Below are 20,180 nucleotides of genomic sequence, written 5' to 3' on the forward strand. Positions count from 1 at the left end.
TCTTTCGTGAAATCTTTCATTTAAAAAGGGGGGGGGGGGCACATAAAGCAAAGCATTGAAACAAAAAACCCGAAATGATGAACGAAGCAAAGTGCCGACTACACCGAGCATCTTCGTGTTTCCTCTGATCGTAAAAAAGGGGAAGAGGAAGAGAGGGGAGAGAGGGGCGGGGAGCGAGAGGAAGAGAGGGGAGAGAGGTGGGAGCGAGCGAGGGGTCGAGGAAGTGGATCTGCGGCGTTGCGGGGAGAGGGAGGCAGGAGGGAGTGAAGCGGGAGGGAGGCAGGAGGGAGGCGAGAGGCGAGGGAGGGGAGAGTGAGGCAGGAGGAGGGAGGGAAGCGAGAGAGGGGAGGGAGGGAGGGAGGGGGAGGGTGGAGAGGCGGTGGAGGTGGAGAGACACTGCCGGCTGGAGCACCGAGCGCGTCGCTCTATCCGAGGTGCGGGCTCCGGGCTCCGGGACAGAGAGATGCCCGAGCGCCGTGCGGGGGAACCATCAACACCGCCACCACCAACACCACCAACACCACCAGCAGCAGCAGCAGCAGCAACAACACAAACACCACCACCAACACCACCAGCAGCAGCAGCAACAACACAAACACCACCACCAACACCACCAGCAGCAGCAGCAGCACAAACAGCAGCAGCAACAACAACAACACGGGACACAGAGACAGTAACATTCATAGCAGCAGCAGGACAGGAAGAAAGAGAAACAGCAGCAGCATCAGGAAGAGCAGCGGAAGCAGCAGCAGCTCTTAGAGAAGCTATAGAAGAAAGGGCAGCTGCAGGAGTAACAGAAGCAGCTGCAGCAGCAGTCACAGAAGCAGCAGCAGTAGAGACAGCAGCAGCAGCGGCGGCTAAAGAAGGAACGGGAGCAGCAGCAGCAGCAGTCGGAGTGTGTCTGCGGACAGGCGGTTGCCATGGCATTCGCGGTGAACTACACGTCGCAGTGGTGGGTGTCGTGGCTGCACAGCTTCCCGCACGTGAGCTTCGGCTTCCAGCTGCTCCACAGCGACTTCCAGCCGCAGGCCGAGACCTACCTGCAGGTGAGGCCCGCCGCCGGGAGCACCCGTCGCCATGGCGACCCCGGTCACCGTGGTAACGCGACGAGCTCTCGTAACCATGGTCTACCGCTGACCCCGGTCACCGTGGTAACGCGACGGGCTCTCGTAACCATGGTCTACCGCTGACCCCGGTCACCGTGGTAACGCGACGAGCTCTCGTAACCATGGTCTACCGCTGACCCCGGTCACCGTGGTAACGCGACGGGCTCTCGTAACCATGGTCTACCGCTGACCCCGGTCACCGTGGTAACGCGACGAGCTCTCGTAACCATGGTCTACCGCTGACCCCGGTGACCGTGGTGGCGTGACGACCCCGGTAACCGTGGTATAACTCAGTGACCCCAGTAACTATGGTAACAGGATGACCCGAGTAACTATGGTAATGATGTGACCAGGTTAACAGTGCAACCTGGCAACCCTCATAGAATGGTAACTCGATGGCCCGATAGAATAGTAGCCATGGTAACGTGTAAATCATGCTGCATGGTAATATATAATTATTGGTACCACGGTAAGCTGGTGGAATGGTAATCGATTTACCAGAACCTGGTTACCCTCGGACCGCAGTAACCCAGCTATCGTTGTTACCCTGTCAGCAGTATTACACATGGTACTACGCTTACATGTTAACTCGGTAACCATAATACTCTGGTAACCCTGTCCATTGAGCAATCCTGGTACGATGGTTATGGGATAATCATGGGTGTACGGTAACGAAGTAATGCTTGCCCTGTCAACCGAACAGCCCTGATGCAAGCTTGTTATCCCAGTAACCACGGTACCTGGCATGGCACGAAGATGCGGGTGCTATGATAACCAGACCTGCCACTGCGATAATCCAGCAGCAGATTCATTTTCCGCCATTGCCGACCCCAGCTTTGGGCTGGAAACCTGTCACAAACAGCTCCATAGACACTCGAGCTCATCAACTTACATCGAATGTCTGTGCCTTGCTACTCGAGTACATATAAGGCAGGTACACATTGCGTCCTTCCAGCTCTGACGGTGCCCCTGCTACCGCTGTGTACACTGATACCACATTGCTACGGTGACCGTGATATCTGTGAGCGTTCGCCCGCTCAGGGACACACATTCTGCTGTCTGGGGAGCGTGTGGAGGAGGCACGTTCACTTACTGTGCCACGCACGACCACACTCCAGAGGTGAACATGTCCCGTGTGCCATTGCCCCTTCTAACACGCCACGTGGCTCAGCGGTAGAGCGAGCGGCTCGCAATCAGAAAGGGTTGTTGACTCAGCCCATCATCCCTCCGGGGTCGGTAAAATCACGACCACTGTGTGGAAGTCAACAGTGGTTGTTGCCTGGAGAGACTCACCTCCATCATTTGAAATATGGAATTTTCGCTGACTGACTCAGGGCTATGAACAGGATCCCAGCAAGGTCTCGATGCTATAATCTTGGTTATTTCGGTAAAGTCAGCTCTCGTCCCCTGCCCACTCACTTTGGAAACCCTCATAAGCAGTTGCATTTGGAGGCTTGCCCCCTCTTTTCTCTCCGCCTGATGAAGACTGCTTGTGTTGCGATCTGTTGCGATCAAAACGTCGTGGGTTTTTTGCTTTTATTATTTTCAATTTATTATTTTTAATTTTATTTGTATTATTTTTTATTTTTATTTTCTATCTACGTGACTTTACCGAAATAACCAAGAATATGAATTCCTGCAGTCACAAAAGTTTTAAGTCAAAATGTAACCGTCTCGATGCTAATTTGAGAAAGAAACTCACCACACTCATACCAACAACACTTCCTTTAAAGAAAAATAAATAAATCTGTGATATTTCAGGCAACGGCCCTTCTTCGTCACAGCACATACCCCAGAAAGGACATTGCCTCAATCATCGCCGGCTATATGTTTGGCAGTGTTCTTGACAAGTGTGCTGAGTTGTTTTGGTAATTGTGCTTCTGCACCACTGCCAACGCAGCAACAGGACCATCATCACGAAATAATTTGTTCAATTTACGAAATAGATCACTTAGACTTTTTATATTTAACTTTTTTTTGCGAAGGATGCCATCATGGTGAAAATTAAACGAGGGATGATGGGTAGGAGGCCCAAGGACGGCTAAAACGACGGCTGTTGTGTTCCCTTCAGCGCTCTTAGTTGAGCACGACCGCTCTCCACGCAGAGCTGCAGCCTGCCGGAGAGCACTCGCTGAATGGAACATTCACGCCGCAAAATGCCTCAATTACACCCGTCAACCTTTCTCATTCCGCGGCAACAAAGATGCTGAATTAGTATTTGTAACCATCCGGATTTTGTAGAAGTGAAAGGCCCGCCGCCTCGAAACAAACGCATCTACTGAATGAATTTATTATCTCTGATTAAAAAAGAATGAGAAAGTGCGGAACATTTTCTGAAAATAGTCTTGATAAATAATCTATTGCATGCAGCATTGAGCTGCTGTTAATGCACCATATGCCTACTATGAATACTATTGATCGTGTGTACTCAAAGGAGCGTGCACACAAAAAAGACTACTATTTTAGCTAAATTATATTTTGGAGTTATACGTCACCAGGCTTTTGTGTTAACATTGATGAGAAGTGAAGCGTTGATGTCTCAACATGTCACGACTGGTTCTCGGAAATCTGCATAATTTGATATGATTTTTATTCGTTAAGTTTTTAATTGGCTATGGGCTGCGTGTCTATAATTGCACGACCATCTCGCATTGTGCATTACCTGTGCATCTTTATGCACCGATACATGGTATGAGCACATTCATGTAGGTCACATGCTCACCGTGCAAACGGGTTAACTGGAACAATACCATGTTTTCTTTAGACTCATGTTTTATGTTTATTTGATTTACTCAAGTTCCTAGCTTCCATAGATTTCACACCATTGCACATTAGACAAGCCCTATTAGATGTGAATTTATGTATCTATTTCATGGGCTATAGGGTCGTGGTGGGGCTTGGGGTTACAGATTTAGTCTGCCTCATCCCTCGACCTCTGACAAAGTGTTATCTTGCCAGTTTTAGCAACGCAAGCTGTGATGTGCTATCCTCTTGCCACTGGGAAGAAAATGCTACGAGGGTTTGTACCCAATAATTACTGGTACTTCCACTTCATCGCTTCGTACAATAAGTGGGCAGCACAGGAGTAAAGCGACCTGCGTGTTGGTTTTGTTTAAATCTCAGTGGCTAAGTGGAGGCCCGAAAGATTTTCATGCAAAATAACCAGCAACAACAACTACGGCACTTGGAACATCCAAAGCGAGATCCTGCGTGATGATGCATGCAGTGCTCCTTCGTGTAAACTCGTGTACTGGTACAGCCCGTTTGTAAATCCACAGCTGGATGAGGGCCTCTGCATGCTGGTCAGTGCAGGATGGTGAACGCGAGGAGCATAGATGTAGTAGCATGGAAGTACAGTACAGTAATGGCTTTTGCTGCACCGCCCTCTGCTACCCTCCACGTAGCTAAGCTGCCCTATGAGATCCGGTTTGAGTAGGGTGGTCATCCATCCAAGCATTATCCAGGCTCACCCTTGCTTAGCCTCCGAAGTCAGACGAGATCGGCGCTGTGCGGTTGATTTGGTCACGCCCTTTTATAGCTTTACCCCCATTACAGATTACCAACCACACTTATAGTGTTGGCTTATCTCTGCCAGCATTTAACATCATGGTGAAGCGTTAGATGACAGTCATGTATGCGGTGTAAAGTGGAGTAGCAAATGGTAAATTACAGAGTGAAATGCACCAATCGTAGCGAGATTTAGTTTGGTGCTCAATGTTGGGCTTGTTCGTGATTTAAATGATTAGGTTTATTTCAAGCGGCAAGGCACTGTTGTGCGCGAGTGACGAGGGACATCTGAAGCACGCTGTGATAATCTGGCATTGCGAGTGGGGCGAGATGTGAATGTTGAGCACCGACCTAGGGGCCCCCAAGGCATTGCCATGCAAGCCGTTCTGAGAATGAGGCTCCTCAGAGGGCATCTGCATGGATATGTTCACTTTGAAAACTGTATCTGAGAAGGGCCATTATACGGCTCGTGTCGGTCATAAATGTTCTAAATTACAAAAAACGACGATAACATCGAGCAGAGTACAGCCCTTCATTTGTTACAAGTGGAGAATGTCACAGCGCACTATTGGGATAATCCACAATTTTTAATGTATGAACCGTCTTTATACAAAAAGAGATAATGACACATGCATTATTAAATAGCAATTCATAAATAAGTAGTTTTTTTTATTACTTCAGAATGATTCTTGGCCAGTCCATGAATTACAATATAAAGATATACAATACATTATGCTATGATGTGCTTATTGGCAAATGTAAATTTTTTCTCCAGTTTTTAGCCCAAAATGTGCTGACATTTTCAACACCAACAATGCAGGTAACATTCCGGCAATGTCTTGCCACTGTTTTGTTAAGAAAGTGAATGTGGCTCATACAGAGCTCTCCTAACATTCCAGTTTTTGTTTGTGCACGTGTGTATTTAATATACACAATGCATTAAATGTTATATCGCCGTTATAAATGCCGTTTCACCTAAAAGGAGCATTTTACAAGACATGCCGCTTCACATGGCATGGATTGGAAACACGATCGCACAAGGTACACACATCAAGACATGTAAACAGACGAGGAACGTCAATTGAGAATAGGGTTTCCCATTTTTTCTGGCAACAAAACAGGTGTTAAGATGTTAAAACACCAAACTGAAACCTTTTACAAGGAATCGATGTCTGCATTAACCACAATACTTGTGGTCAGAATGCTGTACGCCTTTTGGCGTCCTCTGGTCTAACACCGTTTTGAGACTAGGCTCAAAAGAAAGCTGACTCTGGTGTGGACCAATCAGTTTAAAAGACAATGCATATATTATCAGAGTATGTTTTTGTTTGCATTCTGACCACAAGTATTGTGGTTAATGCAAACATGATTCCTTGTAAAAGGTTTCATTTTGGTGTTTTAACATCTTAACACAGCTGTTTTGTTGCCAGAAAAAGGGGAAAACCTAATCTCATATTTTGGTACTGACAAAGGAGGTCACATGATGAACCTCAATTGCTTCGGACAACTGAAAGTTAGTAGAGAGGCCACATGGAATGAGGCTACCACCAAATCTCTGGAAGGCTCAACCAGAACACGCGGTGGGTGATCTGGCGGCTCCTGCCTCTGTCAGCCCCGCCCACTTTGGCATAGCCACGCCCACTTCGGCATAGCCACGCCCGCGTTGACATAGCCACGCCCGCGTTGACATAGCCACGCCCACTTTGACATAGCCACGCCCACTCACCCACTGTTCCCATCCACACACTGCTGAGCTCACAAGTTGGCCTTACCCACTACTCATAGGCCCCGCCCATTACTCAGGTCGCCCCGCCCATTACTCAGGTAGCCCCGCCCATTACCCAGGGAGTTCCGCCCGTTGCCTGCATCCCGAGTCGAGCATGAAGCCAACACAATGTTCGACTGGGACAAAAATCCCAACGTTCACAAAGGCTTCACGACACCACCATGGCTCTCCGGAACCGGGACATCTGGTAGTTTTACACATGGATTGCATTACAATTTGCTATCGGATTGACAACCAATGAACACAAGCTTAGAATTATCATGCAGCCAAGAGGAGTAACTCATTTTATTACAATAACAAAACATATTTGCTGTGGAAATGCCCAAAAGATCAAGCGGCCAACCCAAAACACCAATATAACAGCAGTAATAGGTGAGAGTTAACACTTCCCTTGAATTGAGCAAAGTTAAAAGGGCTTCGGAAATAAGACGATTAATGTCTATGGATAGTGGATAAGGGGTGAAGTGATGGATATACTACGGACACGCATGCCAACAAGGGCACCACATGAGGTCGTGGGTTCGATCCCAATCCTGACGCCTGTATATTTGGAGTTTGCATTTTCTCCCCGTGGTCGCGTACATTTTTCTCCGCGTCCTCAGGTTTTTCCCTCCACATTTAGAAACATACGTTTAGAGTATTTGGCTGCTATAAATTTCCACATAATGACAAGCCGCTTCGTTGAGTTATCATTTGTGGCCCGGTCGCTTCTGTATAAGAGCTATATAGCTCAGTGGGTCTTACCTGATAAAATAAAATAGTTTTGTTTAGTATCGTCTAAAACAAAATTATTTGCCGTTAGCTGCACATGCCCAGCGGTATTGGCAGTAGGCGGTGGATGAACAGACCTTCCTGAGAATAGTTCACGATTGAAATTTCCACTTACAGTGAGGAAAAAAAGTATTTGATCCCCTGCTGATTTTGTACGTTTGCCCACTGACAAAGAAATGATCAGTCTATAATTTTAATGGTAGGTTTATTTGAACAGTGAGAGACAGAATAACAACAACAAAATCCAGAAAAACGCATGTCAAAAATGTTATAAATTGATTTGCATTTTAATGAGGGAAATAAGTATTTGACCCCCTCTCAATCAGAAAGATTTCTGGCTCCCAGGTGTCTTTTATACAGGTAACGAGCTGAGATTAGGAGCACACTCTTAAAGGGAGTGTGACAACAGTTGGTGCGATTATTCGCATATGGAAGAAACACAAAAGAACTGTCAATCTCCCTCGGCCTGGGGCTCCATGCAAGATCTCACCTCGTGGAGTTGCAATGATAATGAGAACGATGAGGAATCAGCCCAGAACTTCATGGGAGGATCTTGTCAATTATCTCAAGGCAGCTGGGACCATAGTCACCAAGAAAACAGTTAGTAACACACTACGCCGTGAAGGACTGAAATCCTGCAGCGCCCGCAAGGTCCCCCTGCTCAAGAAAGCACATATACATGCCCGTCTGAAGTTTGCCAATGAACATCTGAATGATTCAGAAGACAACTGGGTGAAAGTGTTGTGGTCAGATGAGACCAAAATGGAGCTCTTTGGCATCAACTCAACTCGTTGTGTTTGGAGGAGGAATGCTGCCTATGACCCCAAGAACACCATCCCCACCATCCAACATGGAGGTTAAAACATTATGCTTTGGGGGTGTTTTTCTGCTAAGGGGACAGGATAACTTCACCGCATCAAAGGGCCGATGGACGGGGCCATGTACCGTCAAATCTTGGGTGAGAACCTCCTTCCCTCAGCCAGGGCATTGAAAATGGGTCGTGGATGGGTATTCCAGCATGACAATGACCCAAAACACACGGCCAAGGCAACAAAGGAGTGGCTCAAGAAGAAGCACATTAAGGTCCTGGAGTGGCCTAGCCAGTCTCCAGACCTTAATCCCATAGAAAATCTGTGGAGGGAGCTGAAGGTTCGAGTTGCCAAACGTCAGCCTCGAAACCTTAATGACTTGGAGAAGATCTGCAAATAGGAGTGCGACAAAATCCCTCCTGAGATGTGTGCAAACCTGGTGGCCAACTACAAGAAACGTCTGACCTCTGTGATTGCCAACAAGGGTTTTGCCACCAAGTACTAAGGCATGTTTTGCAAAGGGGTCAAATACTTATTTCCCTCATTAAAATGCAAATCAATTTATAACATTTTTGACATGCGTTTTTCTGGATTTTGTTGTTGTTATTCTGTCTCTCACTGTTCAAATAAACCTACCATTAAAATTATAGACTGATCATTTCTTTGTCAGTGGGCAAACGTACAAAATCAGCAGGGGATCAAATACTTTTTTCCCTCACTGTATTATTATGGGCAGACACGTCGCCACCATTGGAGATGGTTCTTACCCCACGCTGAACAAAAATAGCTGAAATGTGTCTCGGCTTGGTTCATACCGCTCGCACCACCGTCGGCTTCCATTTTTAAAAGAAAGTGCGCATAGCTCTTGTGAAACGCGGCTGCCGTTGCTGCATCGGTTGTCTTGGTTGTGTCGTTGCTGCATCGGTTGTCTTGGTTGTGTCGATGCTGCATCGGTTGTCTTGGTTGTGTCGATGCTGCATCGGTTGTCTTGGTTGTGTCGATGCTGCATCGGTTGTCTTGGTTGTGTCGTTGCTGCATCGGTTGTCTTGGTTGTGTCGTTGCTGCATCGGTTGTCTTGGTTGTGTCGTTGCTGCATCGGTTGTCTTGGTTGTGCCGTTGCTGCATCGGTTGTCTTGGTTGTGTCGATGCTGCATCGGTTGTCTTGGTTGTGTCGATGCTGCATCGGTTGTCTTGGTTGTGTCGATGCTGCATCGGTTGTCTTGGTTGTGCCGTTGCTGCATCGGTTGTCTTGGTTGTGTCGTTGCTGCATCGGTTGTCTTGGTTGTGCCGATGCTGCATCGGTTGTCTTGGTTGTGTCGATGCTGCATCGGTTGTCCTGGTTGTGCCGATGCTGCATCGGTTGTCTTGGTTGTGTCGATGCTGCATCGGTTGTCTTGGTTGTGTCGTTGCTGCATCGGTTGTCTTGGTTGTGTCGATGCTGCATCGGTTGTCCTGGTTGTGCCGATGCTGCATCGGTTGTCTTGGTTGTGTCGATGCTGCATCGGTTGTCCTGGTTGTGCCGTTGCTGCATCGGTTGTCTTGGTTGTGCCGTTGCTGCATCGGTTGTCTTGGTTGTGCCGATGCTGCATCGGTTGTCTTGGTTGTGTCGATGCTGCATCGGTTGTCTTGGTTGTGTCGATGCTGCATCGGTTGTCCTGGTTGTGCCGATGCTGCATCGGTTGTCTTGGTTGTGTCGATGCTGCATCGGTTGTCCTGGTTGTGCCGTTGCTGCATCGGTTGTCTTGGTTGTGTCGATGCTGCATCGGTTGTCCTGGTTGTGCCGATCCTGCATCGGTTGTCTTGGTTGTGTCGATGCTGCATCGGTTGTCTTGGTTGTGTCGTTGCTGCATCGGTTGTCTTGGTTGTGTCGATGCTGCATCGGTTGTCCTGGTTTTGTCGATGCTGCATCGGTTGTCTTGGTTGTGTCGATGCTGCATCGGTTGTCTTGGTTGTGTCGATGCTGCATCGGTTGTCTTGGTTGTGTCGATGCTGCATCGGTTGTCTTGGTTGTGTCGTTGCTGCATCGGTTGTCTTGGTTGTGTCGATGCTGCATCGGTTGTCTTGGTTGTGTCGATGCTGCATCGGTTGTCTTGGTTGTGTCGATGCTGCATCGGTTGTCTTGGTTGTGTCGATGCTGCATCGGTTGTCTTGGTTGTGTCGATGCTGCATCGGTTGTCTTGGTTGTGTCGTTGCTGCATCGGTTGTCTTGGTTGTGTCGTTGCTGCATCGGTTGTCTTGGTTGTGTCGATGCTGCATCGGTTGTCTTGGTTGTGTCGATGCTGCATCGGTTGTCTTGGTTGTGTCGATGCTGCATCGGTTGTCTTGGTTGTGTCGTTGCTGCATCGGTTGTCTTGGTTGTGTCGTTGCTGCATCGGTTGTCTTGGTTGTGTCGTTGCTGCATCGGTTGTCTTGGTTGTGTCGATGCTGCATCGGTTGTCTTGGTTGTGTCGATGCTGCATCGGTTGTCTTGGTTGTGTCGATGCTGCATCGGTTGTCTTGGTTGTGTCGTTGCTGCATCGGTTGTCTTGGTTGTGTCGTTGCTGCATCGGTTGTCTTGGTTGTGTCGATGCTGCATCGGTTGTCTTGGTTGTGTCGATGCTGCATCGGTTGTCTTGGTTGTGTCGATGCTGCGAGGCTGTTGAGGTGTAAGCCGCATCGCTATTTGCTGGTTAAGGGCTTTTCATTTCTGCTTAATTTAGGGCTGCTATTAACCTGGCGGTAATGATACCAACAGTTTGGAATAACGCTACAGAAACACTGCCGACATGAATTAAAGCCACGCTGTTTATGGCTTTTTAAGCAGCGGGCTTCGGCATTTAAATGAAGAAAAAATGCATCAAATGGCAGGAATATTTCTGGATTACCCACTAAGTTGCATTCCATAGCTCTCTGTGCACATTGACCATAGCATATTGGAAATAAGTTCATCCCTTCGACAACAGAATTGCAAGAGATCTGGCTTTTAGAGTGTGTGGTGATTATCCAGCTGGTGTCTTGCAGGGCATGACAAGACACATATGTACACTACATATATACACAGTAATGCATACTATTTGGGGTTTTAGGTAAAGTCACGTAGATAGGTTCAAAGAAAATAACAAAAAACTAAAAAACTTCAGGAAGACGACCGCTTGTGTTGCGATCAAAACGTCGTAGTTTTTTGTTCTTTGAACCTATCTACATGGCTTTAACGAAAGACCCAAAGAATATAAATTCCTACAGTTACGAAAGCTTTAAGTCAACACAGTAATACAATAGAGTACAATCTGTATTACATAGTGCATCTCAAGATCCCACACCTAAACACTGCGCATGTTTATTTTGTAGATGGAACAAAAAATAGGATTATTGAGCATGGGATTAAACGGGTTCAGGGAGCCCACGGCATGGTTGGCAGGGGGAAGGGAGTCAAACTAAACTAAAAACTAAACTAAAACTAAACTAAAAACTAAACTAAAAACTAAACTAAAACGTAAACTATTTTTTATTTCACCAGGTAAGACCCACTGAGCTATATAGCTCTTTTTCAGAAGCGACCTGGCTATCACAAATTATAGTTCAACGACGTGGATTGTCACGTGGAAATGTACAGCAGCCAAATACTCTAAACGGATGTTTCTAAATAATGGAGGGAACATAAGCAGCAAATACAGTGGCCACTGTCAGAATGATAACAGCAGAGATCCCAGTCAGTGACAGTCCGTTTATGTTTTCATATGAACCCCAGTGTGTAGATCATTGAGAAATGAATACTGGGCAGTTTGGGGCATTGCCAGATATGACTGCAGTAGCTCTACATTCAGCAATGGGGATTTTTCGTGGGTAGATGTGAATGGGGACTGTGTCACATGACCATCAGACAGACCTGTGTGTCTGCATCCATTATATAAACGTATAGTGTGTACTCTGTAGATTTTCAATGGGCCTCACTTGAGGGCCTAGGCAAAGAAATCTAAAATAACATAAAAATCTGTTTTCAATGTCACATTGGCTTATGCGTCTTTAAAACTAGAACAATCAGAAAAAGTATAACACGTGACTTTGAACATGTTTTCGTAAAGTAAAAATCATATGTAGCATAAAAATGATAATGCTGTAACATGTATCTGTGTTAACAAATCCGGCTATTTTTACTGCTTGTAATCCGGCCATCTATCCCAGCGGGCACACGTGACCCGACTCTTACTCTGCTTGCATACGAGGTGGACATTTTCAAAACCGAAAAACCTCCAGCTGCGCACAAACCCAAGCGCCCAGCCGAATCTGGGAGCAGCGTGGCCATTGGTATGATCGCACTAGACCGCGGCAAGGTAAGGTAAAAGGTAAAAACAACGAGTCTACCTTGACCCTACCTTTTACCCTTACCCCATACAAATTACCCGATTACAGGGTAATTACTGGGGTACGACACATGAAAAAGGTTTATAACAGGTAAATGCTAGGTAGAGTGCTTTATTTATATAGAATACTCTCGAATCGTGCGTTGAGGCTGTCGACGACACCGTCCTCTATAACCTCCTCATCCCAGTCGTCTTGGTCGATGACGATCTCATCAGCAACCTGATCAAGGTCGTCATTGCCGTCGTCCTCGGACAAATGACAGGCCACTCCGGCCCACTTAGACGGGACCTTCAGGCAGCCGGCCACGATCCACGAGCACAAGCACATGGACTGGATGAAGAGCGTCAACGGCAGTGACTGGCAAACGCACGTGAACTCCCGCCCGGCTCCGCTACTCGCGCGTTCCCAGGGAGTTGACGTCGCCGGCGCTCCCAAGTAGTTGCAGGCCATCTTGTGGGCAGGGAGCAGCTCTTTGCGGAGAGACCACCACTTCATTACGTCAATGAAGGCGCTGGCGGTCTGACACCCATGCTCAGAAAACGATCGACTTAATCGCCGTCTTCGATGGAGCTGCCGACGTTGCTGAACAGCGACCCCTTCTCCATATGGGCAGCGACTGCCATCAGCAGGATCGTGAGTACATCCGACTAGCGATGCTGCAGGACAGAGTGGATCGTGGCCGTCAGTGTAGCCAGGTCGTCTTGGTCTGTCGTTTTCGGCAGCTGTGGATTCATGTAGGATGTCACAATGGCGGGTTCCTGAACCAGGAGGTTGCGGTACTGCACCAGCTCGGCCTTCATCCCCGTCGCGGTCAAGGACTCATCGATCGCTCTAAGAGCGGCTTCACCGCGATCACAATGACGGATCAGGTGCTCCATCGTCAACGGCACGAGATCCAATGTCGACTTGCGGTCCGCCGTCAAAGAGGTCATGACCTGGCGTGGCATTCGCAGGCATGCTGTCACGCCCTCGATGTTTGCCCACTGCAGTTCAGAGAAAGCACCGACGCCGATCACATCCTGGAAGCGCGCCATGATAATGTCCAATGGGACACGCTTTTTGATGGCATCATCGCCCATGTCAAACGTCGAATTCCACCTGGTCGGCGAGTCCTGGTGCGTCTGCTCCTTGCTGGCGAGCTTGGCGATCTCGGTCTCGCGACTGCCGGACAATCTTGCTGCACCTGATATTGACGAGTGCCTCGTGCAGTTCGGCGTTGGTCGACTTGATTAGTTTGAGAACTTGGATAACGCCGATCTAGACCGAATGATCCGCGCTGCGAATATGGTGGCAAGCCCGCAACTGCTCATATCCGGTGTCCGCGTTGTCTAGGGTGAACAACGTTTTGACAGCACTGATCGCATCGGAGCCATTGCCGCTGGTGACAGCGAGCAGCTTGGTCGAGACATTACGCCCGAGGCTTTGGAGGTGCTCAAACAGAGTGGTGCCAACTCGCTTGCCGACACCCCTTCCGGACTGCACTTCGAGGATCGTCAGCAGCATGGATTTCGACACACCAGATTTGGTGTCGATCCAGTGCACCGTGACCGTCCAAAATCCCTTCAGGTTGCGGTTCGACCACCCCTCGATGGTGAGCAAGATGGCGACGTCCAGGTTGGAGAAGAACGCCCGACGATGGGCAGCATGATGGCGTGATGCTTGACAATCCTGCGAATGACGGTGGAGGTCGATGGGCCCTCGTATCCCTGCGTCAATATGTGGACCAAGGTCTTGAACTTGACGCTGCCGGCGACTCGCAAAGAGATTGCAGTTTGGATCACAAAATCAGCCACCGCGTTCTCAAACTTTACCAGGAGGCGATCCGGGATTGCTGGTAAGCTCACCGTTTGCTGCATTAGGCGGCTCGCCGATGTCGACGTCCCGACCTCGCTGCCTGGGGCGAGCACGTTGTGCTTCTTGAGATGGGCTTTCCACCCCAACGTGTTCGTGTGGGAGGAAAACTACTTGCGGCAGTGCACACACTGCCGCTTTCCTTGCTGCACACGGGAATCACCCTCCATCTAATTGTGAGTGTGCTCCCACGGAACGCATGCCGCTGCCTCTTTAAATTGCTGTTTGCAGCGATCCCGAAAATGCCGTTGCTAGCATCCTCCACCTCATCCTCTACCTCAAGAACGTGGTCCGTCTCCATCTGGTCTGACATCAATGATTCCAATTTAAAATGGAGGCCATGGACTGCGCCACGGAGCTTTTAGTGAACAGGGTATTTACCAGGTAACACTTTGCGCTACCTTTACCCTACCGGGTAATTCTTCCGTGCTACCTTTACCCTACCTTTACCCTGTTACCCTTTACCTTACCCCTTGGCATGGTTGACACCTTTACCCTTGCCTTTACTTGGTAAAAAGGGTCAATTACCTTACCTTGCCGAGGCCTAGATCGCACTTCCGATTCGCGCCATTGGCTACGTACGGTGCCAAAGAGATTCAACATGCACACGTCCAGCTATACGAGCCGGGACCCCTTTTCTGACCGTAGTGCAGTGCGAAGGCCAAGAGCGTTGTACGCGCAGGAATGTGTTGCAGGCAGCTGTGTCCACGGTGAACAGAGCCTCCTCTGTTGGGAGAATGCCGCTGAGCTCTGAAGGTTTTGGTCACCGTCACGACGGGTTCTCTCCAACCAAGAATCCCACTGGGAACACAAAGCGAGGAAACGGAAAGGAAAAGAAAACCCCGAGTCAGTTGTTGGAACTTGGAGGCACAGATTAACGTTCCACGCTGTGTTCTCGAGGGTGAATAGTTTGTTTTGTTCCCTTGTGGGTTTTTTTCCAGACCTTTGCAAAATAGTGCATTCGTTAACAAGAAAGGTCTAGCGAGTAAAAAAAAAAACTACAAAATAGACGATGTACTTAGCAGGGTGGTTAATGGGATGGAATGCTTTCAATGGTCATTTGTTCATGGCTGAGCTTTAAAAGTGCAAAGTGTGAAAACGACTTTAGAACAGGATTGACATGCTTTATCTCAATTTCATTTAGAATAAAAAAATTAAGTCTCCTTCTTTGATAATAACAAAAAAACAACTCGATTAAATGTTACCATAAAACCAGTAACGGCAATAAAGTCGCATTTCATCACGTGTGTCATCAACTCACAGCGGCGGTAATAACACACCCCGAGTGTGCGAGCACACGCCACCGAAATTGGCAGCGGGCAACGAACAATATTCCTGAATAGAGAAAGCCTCACGAGCTGAGCACTTGAGGCACTTGGTGTAAGCCACCGGTATTCCCAATACGCGCGGCTTCATCCTTCTGCCGCCAAGGGCAGAGGGCCGGGAGAGGCTTTCCCGCCAACTCGTGGGGCCATGCACCGCGAGCGCTTCCACTCCACCAGCCTCAGTGAGCCACTTCCCATTCAAGGCAAACACAGCGATGTTCACATTCACGACGGCGATGAATTGAGTTTGCCGTCTTTCATGTCTCCACAGGCCCGCTTTACGTTTGAAGGCCCCGCGCAAATGTGCGTGGTGCGTCGGTGTCGCGCGTTCTCCCCGCGCGAGATTACGAGTGTTGCAGCATGAAAGCTGCTTTGGTAATGCTCGTTGTGGCTGCCGTTTTATGCGTGTTGAGGAGGATTTAAATGCCAAAATAACAACGTGCCAACGCAGCGGAGCCAGCGGGGGTTGCCAGGGAGCTTAGGCAACAATCTGCGGAACACGTGGATGAATGAGAGCGGACCGCGCAAGGAACGTCTTACTTGCGTTTAATTGCAAGGAACACGTTACGGTCAAACATGTACACAATCCGTCGTGTGACTGCAACACTCTTCCCTGATCACAAGTGATTATTTGTTTTAATGTTTATGGTCACCGCTTTGATTTTAAAGAAGTTCATGTATTTAGAATGTTTTGTCACGCGGCAAATGAAATATAACCGTTTAATTATGGCTCTTACTAATACAGCACTGTAAATATAACGCATACTGAGCGAATCCCTTTGGAAATATTGCTGACAGTTCGTGTGCATGCGTGAATGCTGTTACCAATCGCCAGGAATCTTACTGAATCGGTAAGAAACATTTTGACCAATAGGCCAGAACCATGGAGACCCCCAGGTCAGGGCTATTGGGAATCAAAATACATTGGCCATCTGCTGCGTGTCAGATAACAGCACAAAAAATCCTTACGTATAAACATTAGAGTTCACTGCCATAAATGTGCTTTTACTGATAATGCCATGATGTAATTATAGATAATGTCTGCAGCTTGCTTTTCACGTGTGAGAAATGCAGAGTGTGCCACTTAATGGCAGAGGTATCTCGCAGAAGCGTGCATGCGAAGCAAATGTTTATTCACTGCGTTTACTGGAGACACTGCACCTCATGCTATCCTGCATGGCCTCTCTGGTAGGATTTGAATGTTAAGTTTGTGCATGGTCGGTACAATGTTGTCTAATTATGGAATAATGCGGACCTCTCCGCAAAATATCTTGAAACTCTTTTCCATCCATAAAGAATTTTTTAAAAAAATGAAGATCACTGGGAACCAATCAATGAACAATGTATAGTCCAACCAACCTCGGGAACTCCTGTGATCTAGAAAAGTGATTTCTGTCGTGAACCGCAAAGATTTACCGAAAGAAGCGTGCTTGGGATTACACCGAGAGACAGACAGAGGAGCACATTCAAGTTCAAGTTCATTTATTAGGTATAGCCCTGTGAGCCATTCAGCTCTTGAATCGGGTGCAACCGCAACAAACAAAAAACAAAAACATGAACAAAAAAACATCTTAAAGTGAATATGTGACTAAGTGCAAACAGAAAATCCAAGAAAAGACAGCAAAAATATTGCAGAAAAAACACCGTACACCAACGCTCATGGACCAGAGCACGTGCACAGGTTAGTGACGTCACGTTGAGTGTTCATCACGTGCACAGGTTAGTGACGTCACGTTGAGTGTTCATCACGTGCACAGGTTCGTGACATCACGTTGAGTGTTCATCACGTGCACAGGTTCGTGACATCACGTTGAGTACAGGTTCGTGACATCACGTTGAGTGTTCATCACGTGTACAGGTTAGTGACGTCACGTTGAGTACAGGTTCGTGACATCACGTTGAGTGTTCATCACGTGCACAGGTTCGTGACATCACGTTGAGTGTTCATCACGTGTACAGGTTAGTGACGTCACGTTGAGTACAGGTTCGTGACATCACGTTGAGTGTTCATCACGTGCACAGGTTAGTGACGTCACGTTGAGTGTTCATCACGTGCACAGGTTCGTGACATCACGTTGAGTGTTCATCACGTGCACAGGTTCGTGACATCACGTTGAGTACAGGTTCGTGACATCACGTTGAGTGTTCATCACGTGTACAGGTTAGTGACGTCACGTTGAGTACAGGTTCGTGACATCACGTTGAGTGTTCATCACGTGCACAGGTTCGTGACATCACGTTGAGTGTTCATCACGTGTACAGGTTAGTGACGTCACGTTGAGTACAGGTTCGTGACATCACGTTGAGTGTTCATCACGTGTACAGGTTAGTAACGTCACGTTGAGTGTTCATCACGTGCACAGGTTCGTGACATCACGTTGAGTGTTCATCACGTGTACAGGTTAGTGACGTCACGTTGAGTACAGGTTCGTGACATCACGTTGAGTGTTCATCACGTGTACAGGTTAGTGACGTCACGTTGAGTGTTCATCACGTGTACAGGTTAGTGACGTCACGTTGAGTGTTCATCACGTGCACAGGTTAGTGACGTCACGTTGAGTGTTCATCACGTGTACAGGTTAGTGACGTCACGTTGAGTGTTCATCACGTGCACAGGTTAGTGACGTCACGTTGAGTGTTCATCACGTGCACAGGTTAGTGACGTCACGTTCAGTGTTCATCACGTGCACAGGTTAGTGACGTCACGTTGAGTGTTCATCACGTGCACAGGTTCGTGACATCATGTTGAGTGTTCATCACGTGCACAGGTTAGTGACGTCACGTTGAGTGTTCATCACGTGCACAGGTTAGTGACGTCACGTTGAGTGTTCATCACGTGCACAGGTTAGTGACGTCACGTTGAGTGTTCATCACGTGCACAGGTTAGTGACGTCACGTTGAGCGTTCATCACGTGCACAGGTTAGTGACATCACGTTGAGTGTTCATCACGTGCACAGGTTAGTGACATCACTATGAGGGTTCATCACGTGCACAGGTTAGTGACATCACGTTGAGTGTTCATCACGTGTACAGGTTAGTGACGTCACGTTAAGTGGCAGTTAAAGGAGGTTAACGGGACAAGCGACGTGGACATGGATTGATGATGGAGTGATGTGCTCATGTGCTGGAGCTCGATTCATTTTGCATCACAGGATCATCAGGGATGGTGTCGATTTCAGCCGGCCTTCGTGCTGATAGTAGTTAGATCATGGCTTATGATGATTCCATTTTTTTTATTTTCGTGCTCAAGAAATGCTTTTAAATGTCACCTCTGCTGTGCATATGTGAGCACCAAGCCAATAGTTGTTCACATTCTTCATATTTTAAAGGCTACATCATGACTCGTGACACATTGCTGGGAATTGCTTGTCATTTCAAACAACACTGAAATTGTCCATCAGTGCAGTGGATAGACACCAAATCAAATCCAAGTGTGGTGTGTTGCTTGTAATCGAGCGGTTTGGAGGCAAGGATCGATGGATCAGAAATTGATGGAACACCAAGTGGGCTTTTTAACCCACCGTATTTGACCTATGAGTATAATCCCCTCATATGGCCATGGGTCTCCTCCGGCTACTTGTGATTGTATTCCACATGGCAAAAGAACCGTCGAAAAGGAATTGGCCATACACTAATGAAGCTCCGCTGACTCAGATATGAGCAGCCCGCTTGGACTTGGTTCCGAGGTACGAACGTGATGCCCACTCACTAACACGGCGGCTGATTGCGCCGCCCCCCCCCCCCCCCCCCATCTCTGCAGGGTTACGATTGAACCACGTTGTTGTTGTTGTTGCCGCGAGAGGTGTAAACATTGCACGGATTTTATTTTCATATCAGTTTTAACTTGACGATGCTTGCATCGAATGAATCGATTCCCCCCCCCCCCCTTCAAAAGACGCACAAGTCGAAGTGATTTCCTCCTCACGTGACGCTTGAGGCTCATCTCCTGCTTACTGCCCCGTGCCAGTGGTGGATATTCCTCATTGCTATGGCGGGGGAGAGTCTATTTATAGAACAACAACTGTTCATTTTCCTAATTTTATCGTCCCCAGAAGGATGATGGGCTGAGTCAACCCCCAACAAGGATTTGAACTCGCAACCTTCCAATGGCGAGCCACACGCACCACCTATGAGCCACCCACGTTACCTATGAGCCACCCACGTTGCCTATGAGCCACCCACGTTACCTATGAGCCACCCACGTTGCCTATGAGCCACCCACGTTGCCTATGAGCCATCCACGTTACCTATGAGCCACCCACGTTGCCTATGAGCCATCCACGTTGCCTATGAGCCACCCACGTTACCTATGAGCCACCCACGTTGCCTATGAGCCATCCACGTTGCCTATGAGCCACCCACGTTACCTATGAGCCACCCACGTTGCCTATGAGCCATCCACGTTGCCTATGAGCCACCCACGTTACCTATGAGCCATCTACGTTGCCTATGAGCCATCCACGTTACCTATGAGCCACCCACGTTGCCTATGAGCCATCCACGTTGCCTATGAGCCACCCACGTTACCTATGAGCCACCCACGTTGCCTATGAGCCACCCACGTTGCCTATGAGCCACCCACGTTACCTATGAGCCACCCACGTTGCCTATGAGCCATCCACGTTGCCTATGAGCCACCCACGTTGCCTATGAGCCACCCACGTTGCCTATGAGCCACCCACG

General features: G+C 48.2%; 1 protein-coding gene across 2 annotated transcripts in view; it reads left to right on the forward strand.

Moving 5' to 3' along the window:
• Nucleotides 1–378: 378 nt before the first annotated feature.
• LOC133347916 (protein tweety homolog 1-A-like) overlaps nt 379–20,180 on the forward strand; it is a 135,786-nt gene continuing 115,984 nt past the window's right edge. For both annotated transcript variants that reach the window (XM_061560656.1, XM_061560657.1), the window contains exon 1: nt 379–1,046. In XM_061560656.1, the coding sequence (XP_061416640.1) occupies nt 921–1,046 (126 nt within the window). In that variant the 5' untranslated portion in view covers nt 379–920. The remainder of the gene's footprint in view (nt 1,047–20,180) is intronic.

Source organism: Lethenteron reissneri, chromosome 26, assembly GCF_015708825.2.
Source record: "Lethenteron reissneri isolate LAM-NWPU_2019-01 chromosome 26, ASM1570882v1, whole genome shotgun sequence".
Lineage (NCBI taxonomy): Eukaryota > Metazoa > Chordata > Hyperoartia > Petromyzontiformes > Petromyzontidae > Lethenteron > Lethenteron reissneri.